This window comes from Heterocephalus glaber, unplaced genomic scaffold (genome assembly GCF_053883595.1).
Source record: "Heterocephalus glaber isolate CG9 unplaced genomic scaffold, H.glaber_assembly_v1.0 deba00001481, whole genome shotgun sequence".
NCBI lineage: Eukaryota > Metazoa > Chordata > Mammalia > Rodentia > Bathyergidae > Heterocephalus > Heterocephalus glaber.
In genome coordinates this window covers 12,615,708-12,641,341 of record NW_028258317.1, presented here as the reverse complement: position 1 = coordinate 12,641,341, position 25,634 = coordinate 12,615,708, and the positions used below count along the sequence as shown (strand labels likewise).

Here is a 25,634-nt window from a genome sequence, read left to right as displayed (position 1 = left end):
AGCAGGCTGTTTGTGTCATCGAAAGCTCTAAGTGGCTTGCCTTCACTGCTCTAGGTTCTACTCAGTAGAATGGTTACCAATGTATAGGTTTTGGATTTGGGCCATTTAGGTTCAAATCCTGACTCTTCCACTTGAGGCTGTGTGGCACCAGGCAAGCTTCTTGGCCTGTCCCAGTTTCCTCTTTTGTAAAGTGGTGGGAACAGTACTCACTCTGTGCAGCTGTTGTGAAGGTTAAATGGGCTAACCTGTGCAATGCTCTTGGAATGGGGATTGCATATGGGTGCTCAATAAATATTAATGTAGTAGAATATTTGCAAAGATAATAGCAGTTATTCCCTCCCTGTTTCCAGGCACTTTACCTCTCCACCTCATCAAGCGGTACAGTCTTTATCCCACTCCATGAACCTAGGATGGCCTTGTAACTTACTTAGTTCAAGAAAATGTGGTAGACATGATCAGCATGTGTCCAATCTTAGGGACCCTGCTGCTGACATGTGAACAATCCCAGGCTAGCCTGCCGGAGGATGCAAGAGAAGCAGTCCAACCACTGGGCTCACTTCCGCAGATGTGAGGATGGTATGGACTACCGAGCATAAGGAAGGCAGAGGAGACTAGAATGGCAAAGTTGTGTGCTACAGGCATGGCTGTTGATTTAATAAAGCTTCCAAATTTATGGCGACTGTCCTCCAGCAATGGCTGATAGTCAGCTACAGGGTATCATTCTTATGGGCTACATTCACCTTAGATAATGCCTTCTACCTGAGTTCCAGTTGTTGTTAATATGCCACTAACCTCCTGTTTCCTCAGGCTCCAGACTCCCATATCCAGCTCCCTGACAGACTCTCTTTTCCCCAGGATCCTCATCAAAAGACCCGGTTTGATGTGTGCTTGAAGACCAGGCTCATTCTCAAACTTGCCCCTTCTCCTGTGTTCTCTAGCCCAGTGCACATGCTGCTATCAGCCAGAAATCTATAGGTTATCTTTACCGTTTTCCTCTCTCTCAGGTCAGGCAGTCATCACGATCTACATCCTAAGTATATATATCTCAAAGTCTTGTCTTCTGGTCTCCCTCCAATCTTCATTCTGCTCCAGGCCACCATCACTTCTTATCTGGACTGTTGCAATCCCCTCTTAACCAGCCTCTGTTCTGCAAGCGTACCTCTCCGAGTTCACTGCACTGAATGTGATCTTTCCAAAGCATAAATCTGGTTCTATCATCCACTCTGTTTAGAACCTTCCATGACTCCCCAGTGTCCTTATGTTAGTGAGCCTATTTCAGCCCTGATCTCTCCATCTGTCTTCTCCCAGTACTTCCAGCCCCTTTCCTGTCCCAAAATCCTTCGAGCTCTCCTATCACTCTTGATATCGCCTTCGCAGGGGCCTCCATCATCCCGTTCTCACCTCCCATTTTTTCTGGCCTGGTAAATTCAGACGTGCCCTGAGGTCTCCACATGGATATACACGTTATTTCTACCAAAAACCTTCCCGCTTTCCCACCTCCTCAAACTGGGTCAGCTGCCCCTAGAACTGCCCAAATCTTAGTGGTCAAGTCTGTTTCTTTGTCCAGCATACGCACCAGTTTGTGTGCTGCCTGGGTGGGCACTTTACTGGGATCAGTATTATCCGTAAGGCCAAGCCAGGATGGGCAAGCAGGTTCATAGAGAACCCGTGTGGTAAGCAAGAATGAATGGACATGTCTGAGATTCTGGATCTCTGAGATTCCATGCGCAGTCTCCAGATTGTTTTGAAAGGCCAAAGTTTCTAAAATTGATTTTATGTTAAATAAAAAGAACTTCTACTTCCAGTATAAAGTTTGCCAAAAACCGCTCAAAGTTTACCATTCCCTCTCTAAGGAGTCCTTGACTCTTTCCTTCCCCCGGCGTCCTCGAAGGTTCCGCCCCCAGGCCCGCGCCCTGAGCCTGCGCTGGGACCCCCGCGGGGACCCTGACTCACCTGGCCGCCTGCATCAGCGCGCTCCAGCCGTAGTGGTTGCGGCTGTTCACCGAGGCGCCGCGGCGCAGCAGGAAGCGCACCAGGGGCTCGTGGCCCCCAGCCGCGGCGAAGTGCAGCGCGGTGTTGCCCGCCTCGTCTGAGCAGTCCACGGGCACCGGCGCTCCGGCCGCCGCCGCCGCCGCCCCGGGACCGGCCAACTCGGGGCCCCCGGGCTCCGCGCTCGCCTCGGGCTCCGCGCCGCGCTCTGCGGGCTCCGCCGCCCCCGGCTCCAGCAGCCGCCGCGCCGTGTCCGTGTCGCCCTGGTCGCAGGCGCGCAGCAGCAGCTGGAAGGCCGGGGCCAGCCCGCCCTCGCCCATCCCGGCCGCGGCCCGCGCCCCAACGCCCCGAGGCCGAGCCGGCTCCGCTCCGCCCCCGCCGTGCCCGCGCCCGCTGTGTGCGGGAGCGCGCCGGGGCTGGCTGGGGCCGCGCCTCCTCCGCCTGAGTCGGGGTGGGAGGGCTCGGCGGGTTCCGGGAAGCTCCTGGCAGCGTCAGTCCGCTAGGCCTGTGGCTTTTCGGCGCCCGTCAGTGGCCCTGTCCCGTGGCTGGGATGACTTCCTGCTGGGTGTGGGTGTCGAGTGGCCGGCCAGCCCTTCCGCCCTGCACCATGGGCGGGCCGGGGTCTGAGGCCATGGCCACACCGGCCTTGCCGGAGACCCGCCGCTCCATGGACCCCTCAGCGCCTGGCATTTCCTAAATACGTAGTTGGTGTTTCCTAAATGATTGACTGAATTAAGGAACTAATGTGTCTGCTCTGCCCCTCCACCAGGCTCTGCGGGGCACCTGGTGCTTCCTGGTCCTTCATCTCCTGGACCTGTGTCTCTATCAGTGGTCCTCGAAGTGTGGCTCACTTGCCAGTCCCCGCACCAACTGGGACATCTTTACAAATGCAGATTTTTCTGTTCACACCCCAGACTTACCCAGTCTGAAACTCCAAACTCCAGGTTCCAGGTGTGGGATCAGTAACCTGTGGTTTAACAAGCCCTTCATTGTGTATGATGCGTGCTGAAGGCGGAGAGCCCACTTGCTTGATCTTCAGGGCAGGTCTGCTGGCTACCAGAAGGCTCATACAATCAGGCGATTTTACAGATGAGACAGTAGAGGCCTAAAACAGTGTGTCCTGCTAAAGGCTCCACAGCTGTGCCATAGAAAAGTCGTCCAGTTTTCTTTGGAAAACTTTTTTTTTTTGGTACCGGGGATCAAACTCGGGTCCTTCCGCTTGCGAGGCAGGTGGCGGAACCACTGAGCTCGTCCGGTTTTCTTTTCATTCTTAACAATTATTTACTGAGTGCCTGGTGGTGCCAGGTGCCATCTATCTACTTGCCAGAGAAACTTGGGGATAGCATGACTTCTCTTGCCTTCCTGGGGCTGACAGTGAAAGAGACAGGCTGAGAATACACAATCAAGTAAATAACTTGGAATGGTGCTGAGTGCTACGAAGATAACAAGAGGACATAAATCCAGGTAAATGGGGATAGAGGACGGGATATTGTTTTCAGTACCGGGGATTGAACTCAGGTCCTTGTGCTTGCGCAGCAGGCATTGAAACCACTGAGCTAAATCCCTGGCCCTGGGATATTGTTTTATAACAAGGCAAACAGGTGTCCCTGAAAATGTATCATATGTGGAGATGTGGAGGAATTAAAGCCTTTGGGGAAGGAGCCATCCAGGGAGAGGGAACAAGGCAGGTTCTAGCAAGAGCCACTCTGCCCACAAAGAGCTCATATTTTGCCAACTGCCTATGGCAGTAACAGTAACAATCCAAAGGATGGGGTAACTGGTTTCCATAGACCATGAGCTGTGGCTCCAAACCCTAGAAAAAGGTCAGACACACAGTAGTTGGACAATACAGGACTGTTCCATGACCAAGTCCCATCTATGAAGGATTATAATAGAGCAAAAGTTGATGAAAGTGCCAGGAAGGCTGGGTCTTGGCTTTGGCAGATCAGAGCAGATAAGGATGCCCTGAAGATCTGGCTGGCAGGAGTGAAAGTTAAAGTGTTCTAGGTAAAATGTAAAAGTGGAGAAGAGCCGTGAAAGTCCCCAGAGCCTAGATTACAAAGAGCTTTGGTACCAGGATAAAGACTGCAGAGCTTATTCTTCGAGCAATGGGGAGTGGAGCAGGTGAGTTGCAGGGCTGGTGCAGACCACTGAGTCCAGTCTCTGCGCTCACTCCTAGGTTTGGCTGCATTAACAAGCATGAGGATGAGGTGATTACTTTGAAAGGTCTGATGAAGATACTCGTTTCTCTGAAAATTCCCATTAATTGTACCTTTGTTTTATTCTCTTTATCCAAATGTCTTTTATTTTTACTAACTAGTTCTTTGGTCATGGTACCTTGGTTCATGAATGCTTTTGTTTGTCAGCAATTTGGTTCGCAAACAGGAGCGTTTGGCAAAATTTTGTTTTTGTTTTTGTTTGCAGACTCTGCATCAGGTGACAAACATGACCGTGGCCATCCTTCCCACCCAAACACAAACATGGCCATCTTTTCCAAAATTGTAGAACAAATTAAGTTTGTAAATAAACTGAGGTACCAATGCAATATAAAGCTGTGTGTGTAGCTTAACGCTTAGTGGTAGAGGCCTTGCCTAGCATGAGTAAGGCTTTGGGTCTGATCCCCAGCATTGAAAAAAAAAAAAGTAGGTAATCAATATTCACATTTATCTTTCTGAAAACATTTCATGCATGCACATATACATTCAGGCATTGATATGGCATCTTGGTTGGAAACAGCAGAGATTAACCCTCTAGATTAAACAAAAAGAGGATTTAGTATAAGCTTCTGCCATAGTTAGCAGATAACATTTTGGAAGCCCCAAGCCAGGACCCGTGCCCCCAGATCATGCCATAGCTGCACCCTATATACAGATGGAGTCAGCTCAGGCCCTTTTTGGTGTCACTGGCTTCAGATTCAGAACCTGAGGTAGGAGTGTCTGATTGGCCCAGCCTGGGTCACATGCTGTACCTGGCAGAAAGGGATGTTGGGAAAGCAAGTTTCTGGTTTTTTCAGCATCAGTAGTGGGAGGCAGGCTCTGCCTCAGAAGTGGGGGACTCCCCATTGTAAGTAGTTCAGATGTTCTGCAGCCGAAAAAGAAAACAAATATCTACTGCAAAATATTCCTTCGAAACATACCTTTTTTCTTGGGGAGAACCTCCTTGTCCTATGGGTTAGTGGTTAGTTCAGGTTTAAATGCATCCTGATTGGCTGTGGGCCCAGGATGTTTGCTAAAGTGGCTGGGAATGAGGCCATTTCTAGCAAGATGACCCACTGTCAGGATGTCAGGATCTTGTAAGTCAAATTGTTCATTCTTCCCTCACTCAAAGACAGTCTGCTAGTGAGGCCACCACAAAAGAAAGCAGAACAAGTGATAGAGATCAAGCAGAAAAACCTTCCCACCCTCATTCCTTTTGTTAGGTTTGTTTTGAGCAAAGATGTCCACCCTTGCAATCCAAGCTTTGACAGATGCATCATTTACTTCTTTAAATGACTGGGTTCATATTATTCTTTTAAATGAATGGGTTCATATGATGCATGTTATTCTGAATCTTGCCTGGGTTTTTTTTTCCATTTAGCAAATGTCTTGGGCATCTTTCCTTATAGGTAAATATACATCAGCTGCATCTTTTTCAATGGTTGCATATAACATCAGTCAGCAAATATACCATAATTTATTCAATCATCTTAAGTGATGCAAAATTGGCTTGTTTCTAGTATTCTGCTGTTATAAAAAAAAAAAATCTTGCATTGCAGTACTTATGGCAATCAGGTCCCAAGCAGGCACATTTAGCTGAGGAACTGAGGACGGTTTACTAAAGGGGCTTTTACAAAAATGTAGACAGGGGTTACTAAGAGCCACAGGACTGGTACAGTCTCTAGGGCCGGCAACATTAGAGTAATTACCACCCCAGGTCTGAAGGAGAAAGGAGAGCAATACCGGAATTCCAAAGGGAGAAAGCTACAGAGAGCTACAATAGGAGCTATGGCATTTAGTAGAGGGACACAGCCAATCCCACATCAACTCAGTAAGGAGGCGATCCCCATAGGAATTAAAAACCTCCAACCTCACTCTCCTCTGATCTCCTGCCATTGTTCCTTATTGGGTATCCAAGAGGAAGCCAGAGGCTGGGAGCTTGCAAGTGTAGTCCCTGCAAGTCAGCCGGCCAAGGCACAGAGCCCAGTGGAAGACACAAAGGAGCAAATGTGTGCACGTCAGTAATCCCAGCACTTGGGAGGCAGGAGGATCGCCATGAGTCTGGGGTCAGCCTGAAATACATACTGAGACCCTGTCTCAAGGGAGAGGGGCAAATGGAAGATGTCTAGCACCTTACTTCTCTGTGTGTGGTCCATGAGCCAGCGGCATTGGTATTTCCTGGGATCCTGTTAGAAGTACAGCATCTTGGGCCCACCCTAGCTGTATTGAAGGAGAATGTGCATTTCAGCATGATCCTCGGGTGATTCTGGTGTGCATTAAAGACTGAGCACATACATTTCTTACACAAATATATCTATATATCTTACTGTTTATGAACTCTCTTTCAGCATTTTTTTTTTCATTGAGCCCTATGTTGGTTTGGGTCCTCTGAAAATCAGATGTCTAGATTTTTGAAGTGGTTTTTGTTTTGTTTTGGTTTTTTTCTGGGAAACATGTCATGAAAGATCAAGCTGAAAGGTGGAGGAGAAGGAAAGGGGAGCTCTTAGACCGTGATGCAGGTCTGATGCCTGCAAAAGGAGAGGGGGACGCTAGGTGCTTTAGCCCACAACACTGTTTTGAGGGAGTTTCACCCAGGCCTACGGGAGTTCCAAACAAAGGCTGCCTGCCTAGATTTCGTGCATCCACCATGCTGGTCACTGATGGGAGAAGCTAGAGGACATCAAAAAGGTTTTGAAGGGAGAGCAGCTGGAAGCTCTCCAGCAGGTTCTCTTAAAGGGTAACCTGAGCAGAACACCTGCATTCTCGACATAGTGGCCATTTGACTACCATTTATTGGCTGCTTTTTGTTTGCCAGGCATTTGGTGTGTTGAAGGGTAGGAAAATGACCTTGGGCTCCCAGAGCATCCCTCAAAACTGCAGGCCAGTGAGCTTTCATCATTAGTTCAGGGGAAGGTATCACAGCTCTGTGTGCTAGGGGACACAGCATCATGGGAGAGCTGGTCACAGGTTGGGCAGAAAGGATGAGTGGAGTCTAGGAGGATAGATGGACTCTAGCTAGTTGTACGAAAAGAGAAGAAACAGATTGGAAGGCTGGAGCTGGGGTTCAGGGAGATTCGAGACTAGGGCAATAAATTAGGCAGGAAGTCAAGAGGGTTCAGAGTAAATAATCTCTACAGTGTATTTACTTTTAAATGCCTAACTTCTGAATAAAGTAAAGATGTTTGTTGCAAAGAGCTCATGTTGTAAAAATATAGATTGCAAGCTCCTTGAAATAAAAGGCTTTGGGTGTTGTTGACCAGAATATCCCCAGAATCTAGTGTACTAGCCTGTCAAATGGGAGGTGATCAATAAAAATTTGGAGAAAAAAATGAATAAAATGAATGAAAGTAAAAGGATCACACTCATCAGAAATACATGTCCTATAGTTAATGGTTTGGTGAAAATTGCTTTATATTTTTCCCTTTACATATATTAACATGTTATTTTACCAAAATAGAATCATGCTATCCATACAGCTCCAATTTGCTTTTCTTGACTTAATGGATTTAAGCACATTTGTATATAAACACCTAAAAGGAGCTCATGCTTGTTAATGGTACTGTGTCATATTATGGTATAGTATGAGTGTGCAATGATTTATTTTATAATTTCCTCTTAATGGACATTTGGGTTGTATCCAACTATTTGCTTGTATATACAATACTGCAAAAAGCTTCCTTGTATGCATCTTTTAAGCATTTGTGAGTCTATTTTTGTTGGATAAATTCCTAGATGTGGACTTGCAGAAGCAAAAGGATATTAACATTAACATTTCAAATAAATGTTGCCTAATTGCTTTCCAAAGGTTATATCTGTTTGCATTCCTACCAACAGTGTATGTGGGTGCATTTATCTACATCTTTGCCAGCACCAGAATTAATAACCTTTTTAATCTTTGCCAATCTGATAAGTGAAAAAATATTTCAGAACAGTTTAATTTGCATGCATTTTAAGTAGAGAGGTTGAGCATATTTTCATGTTCCTAGAACATTTATATCCTTTTTGGAGGAACTGCCTATTCAAAACCTTTGACCATCTTTAGTTCTATTTGTTCTTTATATTTCCTTATTGATTCACACACTGGGTGAATGTCATCTACAAATATCTTTTTCTGATTTATCTTTTATTTTAGAAGCTTTATAGAATTTTTACAACTAGTCACATTTATAGATTGTTTTCATAATGGTCTCTGGGTTTTTTCCATCCAAACTTTTATTGCTGGATTTTTCTCCCTCTCTGTTTCCTTTCTTCCTTTCACTTCATGTCTCTGAGCCTAAGTTTCCTTATCTGTGTAGCTTAAAAGATTTTCATTACCGTGAAATGGGACAGGATGGGAAAAATAAAGTCTGGCAGTTTATAGCACACAGTGGGTGCTTAATAAGCAACAGATTTTGTGTGTTACCTGGGGCTTTAACCTTTGTCTTGTAAAGTCTAATTCTCTTTTCTCTGCAACTAAGGCTCTATGGAGAAGCATTCCAATGTGGTAGGCTGAGCTAAGTCATTATGAATTGTAATTCTCTTCTGTTTTCTAATCTGACCGCAGATCTTAAAAGTGTGTTGAGTGACTGGGCAGAGGCCAGAAGGCACAGTGCCAGGCCTTTCCTATCACATCTGCCTTTCTGTGCCAACCTGGAAGGTTGCTCCTGGGAGGAAGCAGGTGGGGCCTGAGCGCTGTGGGTAGAGCTCCCACTTAGGAGTCTGAGAGCAGCACAGTGGTCCTGGGTGGCAGCTGCTTTTTGTGGTTCACCCAAGCCGAGTGCCAGTCCTGAGCCTGGGAGAGAGCTCCTCAGGAGAGGCCAGTAACCAGAGCTCAGTGCCAAAGAGAACTGCAAGTTGGATTCCAACTCCATCTGAGCACCAGGTTGTTGGACACCTTCTCCCCACCCTGCATCTCAGACTCTGTTAAATGAAAGAATTGGACCACATTTATGCTTTTTTGAGCTTTTTGACTTATGGTCCCCAGAGAACATATGATAAGCTTTGGACCTGCTTCCCATGGTAAAAAACAAAAATCCGGGCTGCACTATCTTTTCAAAAGAGACAAAGTGGTTCTTTTTCCTGAGTTGAGCACCAGCAGAGGGAGTTGTGGACCAACACAATACATGATTTCAAATCACCAGTTTCACTTTGGCAGGCAAGGATCTCTGGGAACATTACTTCCTCAGGGAAGTTTCCCTGGGCCCCTAAATTCATCAAGAGGCTACAATTATAAACCCTTCTAACACCCTGTAATTCTTCAAAACACTTATTGCTTTTCCAATAAGCTATCTTTAAATATCTGTCTATCCATTCTACTCACTACGCAATGTCAAAAACATGTCCTGTGAGCCAAGTGTGGTGGTGTACATTTGTAGTCCCAGTAGTCAGGAGGCTGAGGCAGGAGGATTGTGAGTTCAAGGTTAGCCTAGACAACTTAGTGAGAACTTGTCTCAGAAAACAAAGAAAATTTAAAAAGTCTTATGACAAATATTCTCTCCTTGATGTAACTCTAGCTGGGCTCTTCCACGCCCTCTTCCAGACTGGGTCTCAACTATGTCCTAGTAACACAAGTTGTTTGGTCTACCTCCTTTCCTAAAGTTAAAAGACTTAAAAAGCTAGCAGTTTCTAATAATGCAAGGCCGCACTCCCAGGTTCCCCCCCTGAAGCATCTGGCAGAGTGCAGGCTGCCAAAGAAGACCCTGGTGTAGCCATCCCTGCACTCAGCCCCCTGGCTTCCTTTTCTAGAGCACTTACGGTGGGGAACCCTTCCTCCGTGTCTTTGGGATGTAAATGTGTCTCCCACAACTGAGGCAGTCTTTCTCAAGGACCCAGCTGCCACTCATTACAATGTAAATGCCAGAGAGGAGAGGACCCCAGCCTCCCCATCTCTGCAAAGATGGAATTTTAACCTTGATAACTCCCTGGTAAGGAATACCTGCCAGCCTGATGCATTCACCAGAACCAACCTTGTGTAATTTTTCACTTCCTGTCTCTAGGGAGTCCCTGCTTGCCCCCTCTCTACTCCTTCCTTCCCCTGTTGAATTCAGCCTCTGCTGTACAATGTGAAGTCGGGTTTATTTCACACTGGACTCTCCTGTTGCAAAATAGTATAGTATGATCAACTCTGTCCTTCCCACTTGGCCTAGAGACTGACTCTGCTTCTCTTCTAGCACAGCACTTGGTGCATAGTAGATGCTCAATAAATATTTCCTGCCTAAGAAAATGTTGATTAAAATCATTCATCTGTCCTAGTTATCTATTGCTGCATAACCAATCATCCCCAAATGTCACAGTATAAAACACCCACCATCCTATTATGCTTAGGCATCTGTGGGTCAGGAATTTGAAAAGGGCATCTTTCTTTTTAGTTTCTTTTTTTGGTACCAGGGATCAAACTCGGGACCTTGTGCTTGTGAGGCAGGCACCGGAACCACTGAGCTAAATCCCTGGCCCTTGGGCATCTTTCTTGAGATGACCTGAATAGCTCAGGGTGGAAGGCATGGTTAGGGAGGAGCTCTGTTGCAGATGGCTTCTTCAGGTACCTGTCTGATGTCTGGGCTGGGTGGGAAGGTTAAAGATGGGGCTTGGCCGACACTTGCCCAGCCAGTGGCCTCTCTAGCACAATGGAACCAGAGCAGTCAGATGTCTTGCCTGGCCGATCAAGGTTCCAAGAACAGTGATCCCACAGCAGCACGGAAGCTTTGTAGCCTTTATGCTAAGCCTCACAAGTCACAGAGGTTTACTTCTACCTTATTCTATTGATTGAGGCAGTTAGAACTCTGCCCGATTCAAAGGAGGAGCATTAAAGAGTTTGCAGCTTGGGTTGGGGATTTAGCTCAGTGGTTTCGCCACCTGCCTCACAAGTGCAAGGTCCCAAGTTTGATCCCTGGTACCAAAAAAAAAAGAGAAGAGTTTGCAGCTTTGTTTTAACCCCCCCCACTCTCAGAACCAGATTTGGGAGGCATTCTCTTGCAATTAATCCTTTGTATCAGTGAAGAATAGATTGGCCTCACAAGACAGAAAACACAGAGACAGTGGCTTAAATGAGATAGCTGTTCATTTCTCTGTCACATAAATGAGGCTGGGAAGAAGGCAGTCAGGATGGTTCAGTCTCCATGTGCTAGGTACCGGGGCTCCAGTTTTGCCTTTTCCTTGCACCTGTCTCAGTGGATGGCTTTTGTCTCATAACCCAGGGTAGTTGCTTGAGCTCCTATCTTCACATCCACTATCTGCCCAGCAGGAATAAGAAAGGGTAAAGAGATCCTTTTAAGGACTTTGCTTAGTCCTTAATGTAATCCTTTGTTTAGCAGGAGGATACAGGCAGTGACCTCTGGATGCCTGAAACCTTGGAAGTACTGAAAATTATATATACTATACTTTTCCTATTCCTTACCTATGATGGTGAATTATGAATTTAATTCATAATTTATGAATTAAATCTATAAATGGAATAATAAAATAGAAATAACAATTTACTGTAGTATCAGTTATGTAAATGTGATCTCTCTGTCCCTCTTCTTGGACTGTATTGCAGTTCTTAGCAACCTCAACATATAATTTTTTTTCTTCACTAATTCATTTGAGAACTTTTACCATTTCACTTAAAGGAAGTACTTTATGACTTCTTTTTTGATATATTTGAGTTGCCAGAAGCACAACTCTTGTGCTTGGGGGCCATTTTTAAGTAAAATAAGAGTTACTTTAATACAAGTACTGCGATAATCACAACAGTTGATCTGAGAACCAAGACTGGTATTGACTAAGGAGCAGGTAGCATTACAGTGTGGACATTCTGGATGAAGAGATGACTCATGTCCCAGGAAAGACAGAGTGTGATGGTGTGAGATGTCATCATGCTACTCAAAATTTATAAAATTTATGAAATCTATAACTGTTTATTCCTGGAATTTTCCATTTAATATTTTTAGGCTGTGGTTGGCCACAGGTACCCAAAGTGTAGAAAACAAAATTAGGGAGAAGAGGGCTCCTGTACTTAGCAATTCCATTTGATAGCACCACTTGTGGTCCATTGGTGGTAAGCATCCTCAGTCATATGGCCATGCCTAGCTGCAAGGGTGGCTGGGAAATCCAGTCTTTATTGTGCCCAGGGAAACAAACAAAAAAGTTAAAGGCTGAACCATTAAGGAAGAAGAGGAGAATGGACACTGCCAGAAACCCAGCAGTTTCTGTCACACCTTCACCTTCTTTTTCTTTTCTATTTCCTGTTCTGCCACTGACAAACTATAGCTCTGGACAACATACTTTTTTGGCCTGTCACCAGTAACCAGAGAGAAGTGTACTGCAGTCTAATAAATATGTCAATCTTCTGGTTTCAGGAAGAACTGGAGCCCCACCCAGTCAGCCTCCTTCTCACTTTCCGGCTTAGTTCCCCCCCTGGTGGTGGGGGCAGTACTTGAGAACAGATTTTGAAAACTCTTAGGTTAGATTACCATTGAAGTCCTTCCGGGAGTGACCTCTCTCTGCACTTAACCAGGCTGTGCCCTCACTTAGACTCCTCCCACTGAGTCCAAACAGATAAGGAACAAGGTGGAACAGGAGACCCAAAGCCGGCCATCAACTGAGCACTCACTTTGTGTCTGTCTGACGCTGTACCAAGTTTGGGATCATTTAGTGTCCACAGCTCATACTCTAAGACCTTTACATTGTTTTGTTACAAGGGCAGAGTGTGTATTAAACAGTTCAAGGTATCAAGTGCCATAACAGTGTGGTAATGGAAAGGATTGAATTGTGTCCCTGCCAAAACATATATTGATGTCCTATTCCCTGGAGACTGTAAATGTGACCTTATTTACAAATAGGGTCTCTCCAAATATTATCAAGTTACAATGAAGCCATTAGAGTGGACTGTAATTGAGGCCATTAGTGTGGCCCTAATCCAAAATGATTCTTCTTAAAAGAGTGGTGGTGGTGGGGTGATACTGACACTCTAGGAGAAAGCCATGAGGCCACAGAGGCAGAGATTGGAGTCATGCATCTACAAGCCAAGGAATTCCAAAGATTGTTAGCAACATCAGAAATGAAAAGAATGAAATGATCCAGAACAGTGCTCCCTTAGAGCCTTTGAGGGAGCATGACCCATTCATCTTTGAGCTTGTTTTAAGGGATCCAGTTTGTGGTATGTTCCTATAGCAGCTCTGGGAAACTAGTAGAGATAGGTCAGTTTGATGGGTCAACCTGGTTAGGCTATAACCCTCAGTTATTCAATCACACACTAATCTCTGTGTTGCTGTAAAGGTATCTGTGGATGTGATTAACATCTATAATCAGCTGACATTCAGTAAAGGAGATTATCAATCTGATGAAAGGCCTTAAGAGTAGAACTGAGGCTGCTCTGAAGAGTCAGGAATTCTGCTCTGGGATTGCAGCTTCAGCTGATGCCCAGGAATTCCAGCCAGTCCTTCCTAGTGCCCTGCACTGTGGGTTTCTGAGTGTAACTTCTTGTAATAAATCTCTTCTTGTATCTCCCCCTGGTTCTTTTTCTGCAGCAGAACCCTGACTAATACACAAACAGATGATGCAACCTTGAAATATATTTGCCTAAAAAGACTGTGGAATGTCCAAAGGCTTTGGGGTTGCAGGGTTCCAGGTGGGCAAGGGGATTTTAAGGTCATTTCAGCAAGTGTAAAGCTGAGATGGTGAAGCCTAGCCTTTCTCCTCCCCTAGTGCCTGGGGAGATACACGGCAGTTTATATTGATTATATTTTGCCTCAGGAGACAGCTAGGTGCTGTCACTCCTGTCTTGGCCCTATTAAATATTTCCAGCACCCTGGTGGCTCCCTCTTTCCCTCAAACCCTCCAAAAGAAACCTCTAGCCAAGCCTAGGGGACTTAACACCAACGGATGGCCTGGGGCGTGTGAGATCATATTACATGTGCATGTGTGTGTTCTTCTGAAGGGATAGTTTGTTCCTTTGATCAGTTTCTTGGAGGTGTCCCTGAAGTGGGGGATATGAGACACATCATCGACAAACAGGGTGTCAGGCAAGGGTTTGCAGTTCCAAGGATCTGTGAAGTAGTGCAGAGGGTGGGCCCCGGTCAGGAGACAGCCTCACTGCCCCTGTCTCCTCATCCCTAAACTCGAGCGGATCATCCTTCCGACCCTCTTAATTGGTCAGTGTAGAGATCAGCCCAGGGAAAGGCAGTGAGACCATCGCCCTTGCTGGGTGCACTTCGCCAGCAGTCCCGAAGGCTTACGAGTGCAGCGCCGAGCTAAGTGGCCCCCTAGGTTATCCTGCTAATGACGCAGCCCAGGGCGAGGTCCAAGCTGTCAGTCCCCCCCACCCCCTCACCCACGTGAGGACCCTCAGGTCGGGGTGCGAGCTTCCGCGACCGCAGACGGGAAGGGGGCGGGCGCAGGTGGGGCGGGTCGGGGGCGGGGCGGCGCGTGGTTCCGGGATCCGGGTCCGGCCTCCGCCGCTGTGGCCGCCGCGCCACGGGGCGCGCTGACCGCTGGCGGCAGCTGGCGGGCGCATGTTGGGGCTCGCGACGAGACGGCACTGCCCGAGGAGGCTGCGGCGCGGCCGAGGGGCGCTGCTGGCGCTGCTGGCCCTGCTCACGCTGGCAGGGCTGGGCGCGGTGCTGAAGACTCAGCGTGGGGCCGGGGCCGCTCGGCAGGAACCCCCGCGCGCTTCGCGCCCCGGACGCCTGGAGCCGGTGCTACAGCGGCCGCCGGTTCCCCCAGATGCGCTGGGAGCGCAGGGCGAGGCGGTGCGGCTGCAGCTGCAGGGCGAGGATCTTCTGCTGCAGGAAGAGAGCGTGCGGCTGCACCAGATCAACACCTACCTCAGCGACCGCATCTCGCTGCACCGCCGCCTGCCCGAGCGCTGGAACCCGCTGTGAGTTGGGTCAGGTCGCGGGCTCGCCACCTGCGAAGTGGCGGGGAAACGGGCACGCCCTGCTGAGTCTCTTCCTCGGAAGTGGGCAGAGCAGGGGCTTGGAAGGGGGGGGGGGGCGACAGAGAGACGGGAAAGTTTTTTTTTTCTTGTTTTTAAATGCACCTAGGGAAGTCTCAGAAATGGACGAGTTTGTTACCAGGTGGGTCTCTTGGCTCGCTCTCCACTGAAAAGTTGTCACCCTGCCCTGAAAACGGCAGGGAGTCGAGGCCGAGCAAATGTAAGGCGAGACGCCCTGTGGGCGCCCCCTAACCTCACGCCGCCCACGGTGCAGCTCCCCTCTTCTGGGGTCCCTGTGTCCTCCCGAAGCTGGCGACCCTCCGGTAGAGCAGGCTCCTGCATCCACCTGGGTGTGCCCAAGCCACTGGGTGTACAAAAGGGATGGAGCCGGCTGCGAAGGTGAAAGTAATGGAAAGTTCAGGTCCCAGGCTGAAATGAAAGTCTCCTTCTCTCCCTGGGGCTGAATTGCCGGGCTTTGGGTGGAGGTTTGGAGAGGAGCGGTTGGTGGAAAGGGCTCCTTGGCCGCGGTCCAGGCCAACTCACTCCTGGGGGTGGCGCAGGCGTGGAACCAGTGTGGTCAGACGCCTGGTTCCTGTTGGAGCTGCTGGCTGGGTGGTTTTGCCCCTGTCTAGGTGAGGGCCAGGGACCAAGCTGGTAAGCAGGAAAAAGGCCAGGTGGTTGCTGCGGTTGTCCCTGGGCTGCCTGGCTTTTGTGCTTCACTTTGACTTGTTAGGGTTCTTCCAGTTAGCACTGGAAAAGACTTGAGGAAAAGAGGGCTCAGAAAGAGGCCTCTGTTGGAGCCAGGGGACGCAGCCTGCTGTGTGCATCAGGTACGTGGCACTCCCTTTGCCTTGCTTTACAGGGGTGGAAATAGGTGCAGAGGAGATAGGTGACTCACCTAGTTGGATGGTGGTGGAACTGGCCTCAGGGGACTGTGACACCCCCCCCCCGTCCCCCGCCCCCGGCCCCCTTGGCGGTGTGTTGATCTCATGCAAAGTTTGGATGGCCTTGAACTTAATGTTCTCTGTTTTTCAGGGTATGCGCGTGCTTAGCCCCATACTGCTGCTGGAGGCATTTTTCAGTGTTTTTGAGTAAAACTTTGTTGGGATGGGTAACATTTCTTCCACTTCAGCCAAATGGCTTAGTTCGTCCTTAGCTCCTCAAAACCCCAAAGGTGCGCTCTGAGGCCCAGTCTAGGAGGAGCTTTCAGGTCAGACCAGGGTGCACACCCAGCCTCTGTGAGACACCATCCGGCTCTTTTGCTCCGGCTCAGTGATCTTGAGCAAATGATTTGAGCCTCTTTGAGCCTGTTTCCCATCTGCCAAACAGGAAACTCATAAAAGTCAATGTCCATAACTCCACATAAAAATGGGTAGAGGGCCGGGGATTTGGCTCGGTGGTGCCACCTTCCTGCCTTCCTCGCAAGCTCAAGGTCCCAAGTTCAATCCCCAGTACCAAAAAAAAAAGGTAGAAAGAACACAACCTAGGAGTTAATAACTCACTAGCACTGGGGAACACATTGTACTCATTCTTGGTGTTTTCTCCTTCCCTTGTCGCCACGAATATACTCAGGAGGTTGCTTTTTAGAGTCATACAGGGGCTGGTCATGAAAATTTTTTTTTCAGGATCCAACTTCCTTTATTGTCCAAGATTGTGAATATCTCTTTGAAACACTGTGGATGACCTGTGGGGCTTATAGTATTCTGTCTCCATGGTGATGCAGCTGCCCTGTGTCCTGTGGGGATTTTCGAATAGATCCTGCTGTTGCATTGACCCTGGGAAGTTAATTTAAACCCAGCATGATGGGTATGTGAATGCCCTGCCTCAAATTTCTGCAGCAAAGCCTGTTGTGTTATTCTTGCCCAGCATGAGAGAAAGATGGGGCCTCAGCTGGGCCAGGTTTTGAGGTGTAGTTCAGGTGTAGTTTCCGTGTGATCAGTAAGCCTTGCTTGTATGGAGTCTCACTTCTATTATATAGTAGTCCTCTCTTATCCTGGGGAGATAGGTTCTCAGATTCCCAGTGAATGCCTGAAACCTCAGATAGTACCAAACTCTTTTATCTGCTAAGCACTGTGATACCATGACAATCAGTCTAATAACTAAGATGGTTGGTTGCTAAGTGATTAACAAGTAGTGTATATAGTGTATCCACGTTGGGCAAAGGAGTGATTCGTGTCTCAGGCAGGATGACATTACAACATGCTACTCAGAAGGATGCACAATTTAAAACATAAATTGTTTATTTCTGGAATTCTCCATTTAATATTTTTGGACTGTGATTGATTGGGTAATTGAAGCCACAAAGAGCGGAGCCACAGATAAGAGGACTTATTTTCATTGCTACAGGGAGGAGGAGGAGGAGGACCCAACAAGAGTCTTGGTATTTAGCAGGAGAAACTAGAATGGCAGATAAAGAGTTCACAGTTCAGAGTTGGGGTCCCTCAGGAGTCTAATAAGCAGACGAGTATCAGGGTCCTTGAATGTCAGAGGAGGATGGGCCTTGAGGGAATATCCATTCAAACTAGAGGAAAAGCCACACCTCTGAGGTCGAAGCAGATCAGGGGCACAGCTGGCCTACAACCTAGATTCATTATTTGTTCCTTTTTCAGTTGGGGCAATCATTTATCTATTTATTTTAATTATAAAAGCAATACATATCTGCCCTAGAAATTTTAGCAGATACAGAGAATCAAAAAAGAAAAATTATCAATTAACTTACACATTTTGCTATGTATCCTTCTAAACTTTTCCAGGTATAGAAATAAGTTTTTAAAAATATACCTATCGGTGTGTGGGTGAGAAAAAACTCCAACATGAGTATGCCTGTAGGCCGGCACACGTTTTTAACAAAGGGCTTTGGACTGCAGTAAGTAAACCTGTTGAGAGGCAAGGTGTTGGGAATGACTTCCTAGTATTTGCAGGGCTTGGTGCTGTGTTTGTCCCTTGTCGGGGCCAGAGCAATAAAGAGACATTTTCTGTGAGACCCTGTGTAGATTTTAATAGTTTAGATGCACAGCACTGTAACTATTACAGTGCTCACTTGAGGAGAAGGAGAATACTAATGATGGGAGAACCTCAGATGGTAGTTTACTAAGTACAGGGTTTGCAACACTTTCACAAATAACTTCTCATTTGATCCTAGCAAGGAGGGGAATTTTAGTCCAAGGTGATAGCAAGCTAGTGTGTGATCCCAGCTACTTAGGTTTGCAGCCCTGAGGAACTTTTTAAAAAATGTTGACGTCAGGAACCCTCCCCAGAATAATGAAATCTGAATTTCTGTGGGTAGGGCCTAGGCTGAATGTGATATGCTACCATGGTTGAAAGCTGCTGACAAGGGCCTGTGGGTTTTTTTTTTTTTTTTTTGGTGACAAGGACTCACGACCTTGCACTTACGAGGCAGGTGTGGTGCCACTGAGCTAAATCGCAGACCCTGACTCAGGAGAGTTAGGAGGGTGCTTTTAAGAATGTGAGAGAATATCAAAATGAGAGGAAGTAGGGCCGAATGATAGGTCAAGTGCAGCTGAAACTAGTGATGACATTGTCATTTGGGAGGTCTGTCACCAGCAACTGGTGGCTAATAATATCGTACCAAAATTTGATTAAAAAAATTAGTATTCATAGAATACAGGGGCCTTGAGAGGATCACTATAACTTCATTGTCATTTGCATTCTAACATGTGTAGCAGGAGATTAAGGTGGAGAGATGGTGCCCCCAGGTCTGTGTGTTTCCCCAGCCATGTCCAGGGGGTTGCTGGGGATGTGATCGCCAGCCAGTCTCTGCTGCACACCGCTGTCTAGGTATGAATCCATATGCAGGTGTTTGTGTGGTTTTTTCTACATAGGTAATTTGACAAAACTGAGTGTGTCCTGCTGGAATTGCCCGGAGGAAGTTAGTTGGGATTCATTTTTACAGAGAAATAGCCTGCTTGTCTAGTCTCATAACAAAATTGTAAAACATCACTTGTAATGTGGACATTAGACTGAAGTTTCTTTGCTTCCCCAATAAGGTTGTAAACGGGTAGGGTATTTTATTAGCTCTTATTTGACCCATCTTGTGGTTATTAGAATGGCATTCTTTGAGTCACTATTTCAGATCTATAGAACCTGATGTCTCTAAATAACACGTTGCTCTATTTTGTGTTGTTACTAAAAAAAAAAAAAAAAAAAAAATTACAGAACTGGGATGTACCTTACTGGTAGAGCACTTGTCTAGCATGTGTGAAGCTCTGGGTTCAATCCCCAGCACCACACAAAATAAACAAAATTCCAGACTGACAGTCTTTACTGCTAAGTAGATATGTATATCCATTTACATCTATTGTGCTTACTGATTTTTTTTTTATTCAATTGTGCCATCTTATTTCATGTTATATGTTTGTTATGCTCTTTTTGTTTTGTCTTTCTTCTTATTTCCTGCTGCATTTTTGAGTTGACAGAGGCTTTACTCTTTTCATTCTATTTTTCTCTGTGCTAATTTAGCAGTTATATTATCTATTTTTTATCTTTTACTAGTAGAAGTCCTATGTTCACTTTAAAAATACTTATTTTCTATATTATGATTCTTTTGGTTGACAGTGACTACATACCTGTTGCCAACTGATTTAAGTATAAAGAGAAGATATTCTGGCATAGGAAAGTCTGGGATTAGAAGCAGGTTTAGTTATTCTGAGCCCTGGATCAGGGATGCAAGTGCTGCCCACTGGAAATGTTGATTAGTCAGGCTCAAGGTGCATGTCTTTGCAGAGGTCAGGATGTGTGTGTCTGTGTGTGTACATGTGTGTTTGTGTGTTCAGCCCTGTAGAAGCTGTATAGACTGAGAGTCAGGGAAGCATGGTTCCTAAAAGAGAAATCAAGGTATAGAATCACGAAGAGGAAGGGTTTGGGGCAGGTAAAACACACAAAGACACATTAGGATCTCCCTTACCTGTTCTAGAAAGGATTTAGGTTTTTGTTATTTTTCTAAAAGACATTTTTGTGATAACTGTAATATAAGGATAAAAGAGGATCAGGAGGCATTTCCTGAATCCATTCTTTTGAATCCATTTAATATGCAGGTTTGTATTATGCTACTGGAGATTATTGTGGTCCCTACCCAGTAGGACAGCATCCAGTAGCACCCAGGAGGTACTATGAAGGCTGAATGGACTGGTGCCTGTAAGATACTTAGCACACTGCCTATCATGTAGTGAGCACTTGATAAATGTGACTGTATCACCCGGTACAGTTGAAAAGTAACTTAGCCCCTGCCTTCACAAAGGCAATGTCCCAGAAGCTTAGTGACATGATGGCTTAATGTAACTTGGCATTACATTTATCTCTGAGCTGTCACTTCTCCCCAAGCCAAAGATGGAACCCTAAAGTGATGCATAGCTGTCTGTCCAGTAATCAAAGGGTGCAGAGCCTTTTCTCAATGAGCAGCTTTGTATCAGTCCAGGAAAAGACAATGTTTTTTCTGGAAGGAAAGTTAGACACATTTGGTAGGATATGTTGAGCTTCATAAAGGAGCATGCCTATAGGGGATATTTTAAAGAAAGACGGAAATTATCACAGGCCAAGGAAAAAGGAGAGAGCTGAATATTAAATTATGCTCAGTGAAGGCATTTGAAGAAAAATGACGCAGTTTTAAAATCATCTTTCTTGGTGATTATAAAAATTACACGTGTTCATTTTAGAACAATTTTAAAATGAAGAAAATAAGAATCAAAGATAATCCCACTTTTCAGAAATCACCACTGATAACTTTTGGCATAGTTCTTTCTATTGTTTATTGTTTATATGTGAGCTCATGCACACACATTGTTCATAGAATCAGCTATTTACAGATATGTACTCTGCTTTTGTGATGTAACCTTACAGTGTGACTATTTTCTTTTATTAAATATTCTCTGAAAATGTTTTTGGCAAACACTAGAATTTCTTCACGTATTTGTTCTATACTTCATTTCTTTCTTGTTGGATGTTGATATCGTAGCTTTTTGCTATTGTAAATCATGTTATAGAGAATACATTTGTACAGAAAACCTACTTCAGGGTATCATATTATTTCCTTAGGCAAGATATTCTTAAATATAGTGATGTGAGATGAAAGAGGAACTTTTTAGAGCTCTGAATGGGCATTGGCAAATTGGCAACCAGTTTTCTTATGATTTAGGTGTCACAAAGAAAGAGCCCACTAAACATTCTGTGACAGTGTCTATGCCTTTGAGTTTTACAGAGCAGTGAAAACACACAATCTCCCAAACAGGAGAAGGGTTGACATGTGATTTCAACTCCATTTGTTCAAGCAGAGAAGAAATACATTTTAATCCAAAACAGTAGGGACATGATTCAGACTAAAAGGCTAGTTTTTTGCATTGAATAAACTTTGAAAACCTCAGTTCACCATCCTTCTTTTCACTTACTGCTTGAACCTGAGCATGTTTAAAGCTGTTTTAGCTATATCTCTTTAAAGGTTAAAAAAAAAAATCTTTATTTTTAGGTTTACACAACACCCTTTTTCATGTAAATGTGTTAGCTTTGTATTGTTTAACAAATATCTGAGATAAAATCAACTTATAAAAAGATTTATTTTGGCTCACAGTTTTGAAAGTGTTAGCCAGTGACCCAGTAGCCTGTTTCTTTGGGCCTGGTGGCTGCACAGCATGGTGGAAGTGAGTGACAGAGCAAACTGGTTACTTCTTGGCTGGGAACCAAAGAGAGGGGTATAGACTAGGGTCCCACAGCTTCCTTTGAGGATATGCTCCCAGTGGCCTCAGACTTCCCTCTGTGCCCCGACTCTTAATGATCCTGCTACCTTTCAGTAGCACCAGGCATAGTGCTACGATGGCCCTTAACACAGATCCAAACTAGAGCAGTAAGCAATTACTTCTTTCTGAGGTTCCTAGTGGGCTGCACCTCAGTATTGTACAGTTTCTCTATGCTTCCTGTCGGCTACCCAGGGGCTTAACAGTCCAGACACATTTGTTAATACTTTTATCCGTAGACATTTGATCTGTCACCCTGCTTGTTCAGAAGGCCTTGCTTTAGCTGTGCTGGTAGTTGGCTGGTCTTCAGTACTTAGCTCCTCCCTGAATAATTCTAGCTGATCCCCTGCCAGGCCCCAGTGTTCAAACTCTGGTTCTTTTGCTGTCCTTGTGATATCTTTCTCAGCTTGCTGTTAGCTACTTCCTGCTGATAATTTCCAGGCACAGCCCTTAGTCAATCTGGGAGTTTGTTTTCAGTCACTCTGAGGATAGAATTCTGTGTCAGTTAGGGAGGGAACCTTCAATGCATAGCTACAGTGAATGCTACTAAATAAAGAGGGAGCCTATTGGTTCCTGTAACTGCCAGTCAAGGCCCCTTGAAATTGGGTGGGCCTACCCTCACCTTATCACATAGCTGCCATGTCACAGAGTAGGGAGGACCTTCTACAGAACCCTTCCCAGATGTTTGTAGGTTCTAGCCACGATGCTAGTGTACACATTCAGCACATCACCTTTGTGCAAACAGTCACTGCTGGATGCTGGGGAAAGGCAGGGAGGGGCATGTACATGAGTAATGGGAATGCTATGAGGACACCTGCTGAGATAGAGGGCCTGCCTGCTAGAGGTGCACTGAGGGGCCAGCACCTGCCTAAGACGGGTCTGGGGGTTCCCAGGGGAGAGTTGGGCTGAGCATGTCCTGAAGGAGAACAGGGAGTTTGTCGAGTAGGGAAAGGAGCAGAGGGGATGCCAGGCAGAGGGAACAGTTGGAGGAAAGGCCGGGCAGTGGGACTGGAACAGATAGGTTGGGGGATAGTCTTCTTTCTGGTTCTCCCTAGTTCATGTATTGCTCAAATCTGCAAATTGCTTTCAGTTTAAAAATAATATCCCACAGAGCCGGGTGTGGTGGCACATGTCTGTAATCCCAGCCTTCAGAAGCCCGAGGCAGGAGGATCATCAGGAGTTTAAGGTCAACCTGGGCTACTTAGTGAGTTCAAGGCCAGCCTGACTACATATGGAAACACTGTCTCAAAAAACAAACAAAAAACACCAGTGTTCCATAGGCAAAGGTTGTTTGGGATCACATTGAGAACTTTCTTGGCATCTGGTGGGGTCCTTTGGGAGAGCCTCCAGCAGGTTATTTCCCATTCCCCAGGGAAGCCTGGAGGCCATGATTTATGACCTCTATCGATTCATCTCCAGCTCCAGCCTTGGCTAGGTTCTCAATTCCTGAAGTTGCCTTGTATTTATAGGTGCAAAGAGAAGAAATATGATTATGAAAATTTGCCCACAACATCTGTTATCATAGCATTTTATAATGAAGCCTGGTCAACTCTCCTTCGGACGGTGTACAGTGTTCTGGAGACATCCCCAGACATCCTGGTGGAAGAAGTTATACTGGTAGATGACTACAGTGACAAAGGTAAGCCTCCATAGAGGCTCTGAGCAGGGCCTGGCCTTCCATAGCAGTGCCAGGGAGTTGGGGAGAGTATGATAGAGGAGGCCCAGTAAATACGAGTTTTCTGCATCCTGTGTGCCTAATGGTGACCTCAGGGAGAGCAGTCCAGGCTCAGGAACAAGCCAGTGCAGAAGCTGAAATGAGCATGGGGAGGTGATACGGGTGGTGAGGCTCCAGGGAGGGCAGGGCCAGATTGGGTAGGGCCTTGGAGGGCACGTAAGGCCTTGAAGTGTGGGGAGCCATCACAGGCTTAAGGGGGACAGGAAAGTCCCAGTTAGTCTGAAAAGCTTTCTTGGCCTGCTATGTGGAGAGCAATCAGTGGCAGGGACAGTCTCGGGCAAGGATGGAAATGCGCATGGGGTGGGGTTCTGTGCACAGCAGGAATCTTGGGTTGTCTGGGACTAGTGATGTCCATGGGGTGACATCAGCCAGTGACAGCTGAAGCAAAGGTAGCTGAGCTTAAGTGAGGAGAAATGTCAAGGCTGTAGCAACAGGTGGAACTGTGGGCTTTGCTTTTAGAGCCTGTTTCAATCGACAAGCAGCTGTGCTTGCCAGGCAGGGGCTCAGAGGATGCCCTGCTTAGTCTGTCTGATTTAAGAGCTGGCACACCTGTGTTTTAATTGGCATGGGTGTTGGGCTGTTTTCACAGACACTCAAAATTACAGAGATTCACACAAGGTAGAAACAGCACTGTCATGTCACAAGTCTGGCGTGATGGTCAAGGATGGTGTTTGGGGTTGGTACCTGCCCCGACTCCTGTCTGCCCTGGGAGGTTGTGCTGACTCGGTTGGCCTCGCCAGGCTGGCTCCTCACCCTGGCCCCCACCTCGGCCAGCCAGTAGGGGATAAAGGGGAGGGGTTACCCTTTCTCTTTAAGGGCAGTACCTGGAAATCTCCCCTTGCCCGAATCTTATCGGGCAGAACACGGCTGCCTGGCCATACCTAGCTGTAAGGGAGGCTGGGAAAATGCAGCCTTTATCCTGGTAGCCCTGTGCTAAGCTAAAGATCAGGAGGAGAATGGGGGATTAGAGGACAAGTAGTTGTGTCCCCTGCAGTCAGCCTGGAGTTTGATACTGAGTGGATCCTCCTAGGCACTGAGCTCTGGGGTTACCGGGGGCTTGGCTTCACCATGATCCTGTTGTGGTACCTTGGGTGTCATTTGTCTTCTCTGAGCCTCAGTTTCTCATCTGTGACTGGATTTATCCAAGTTGATGTCAGAGTGTTGCAGTGAGGAATAAATAAAGACTAAACTTCAGGTAGCAGCCAGCAGACATGAAATTAATCCTCACAAAACCCATCATGAATGCGGGGAGACTGCTTATGTGTTCATAAGTGTTCACTGGTACTGCAGCTTTGCTTGCAAAATCATTGCCCTCATTCTTGCCATCAGCTTATTGCAGTTATATTTAGGATTTAAAAAGAAAACCAGTGCATTTTTAAGTGTCAAGGATAGAAAAGCATTTTCATAAACTGAAGCAACCAAGTATCATTTTGATGGTTGAGGACTTTGAGCCAAAGCCCACATTGGTGTGGGGAAGTTCTTTCCTTTCCCTTTGCCTGAGTGGGTTCCCGCCTGCCTCCCCTGACCCACTGAGGGTGTGGATAGATAGACCTCCAGTCCCAGACCTACCTGTGAAACTGAGAGACTTGGAGGCCAGCGCTCCCAGAGGACATACCCTCTCAACTCTCTGCCTGTTCTGCAAACTGGCAGGAACATACATTCCTGACAGATTTTGATTTCTTTTTTTTTAATAAGGATCAGAAATTGTGGGAGAAAGCCCTGAGGGCCATTATGAAGCTTGTGGGGGTCTGGAGCCATTCTTGGGGTTCAAATTAATGTCTCCTTAGCTTGCTTGCTCTGTGACCCTGGGCAAGTTACTTAGCCACTCTGGCCCAATGTCCATCTGTGGAGTGGGGATAATACTGGTACTTACCTCACAGGATCATTAAGGAGATCAGATGTGTAGTCTATAAGTTACTCAAAACTTATCACAACAGGCTACTGCTTCTACTATATAAACTAAAGTGCTCCTGAGAAAATTTCTACTAATTTAAGTACTGTTTTTATAAACGTTTTGTTAACCACATTTTCATCAGTATAATAAAATACCTGATACAGGCTACCTATGAGGAGGAGGTTTC

General features: G+C 46.3%; 2 protein-coding genes across 14 annotated transcripts in view; one reads left to right on the top strand and one right to left on the bottom strand.

Annotated features, from left to right (window-relative positions):
* The window catches only part of Anks6 (ankyrin repeat and sterile alpha motif domain containing 6), a 56,981-nt gene extending 54,649 nt beyond the window's left edge, over nt 1–2,332 (bottom strand). For 2 of the 6 annotated variants that reach the window (XR_002389408.2, XR_002389407.2), the window contains exon 1: nt 1,954–2,332. Coding sequence is in view for 4 of the 6 variants with exons in the window: in XM_013065727.3 (XP_012921181.1) it covers nt 1,954–2,309 (356 nt within the window). In the remaining 2 variants the exon portion in view is untranslated. The remainder of the gene's footprint in view (nt 1–1,953) is intronic. The other 4 variants (XM_013065726.3, XM_013065725.3, XM_013065727.3 and 1 more) reach the window with 3 other exon arrangements.
* Nucleotides 2,333–14,575: 12,243 nt separating this feature from the next.
* Galnt12 (polypeptide N-acetylgalactosaminyltransferase 12) overlaps nt 14,576–25,634 on the top strand; it is a 69,815-nt gene continuing 58,756 nt past the window's right edge. For 7 of the 8 annotated variants that reach the window (XR_002389383.2, XR_002389382.2, XR_002389381.2 and 4 more), the window contains exons 1-2: nt 14,604–15,018; nt 23,288–23,457. Coding sequence is in view for 2 of the 8 variants with exons in the window: in XM_021244512.2 (XP_021100171.1) it covers nt 14,654–15,018; nt 23,288–23,457 (535 nt within the window). In the remaining 6 variants the exon portion in view is untranslated. Of the gene's footprint in view, nt 15,019–23,287; nt 23,458–25,634 lie in introns of all 8 variants that reach the window. The other variant, XM_021244513.2, reaches the window with a different exon arrangement.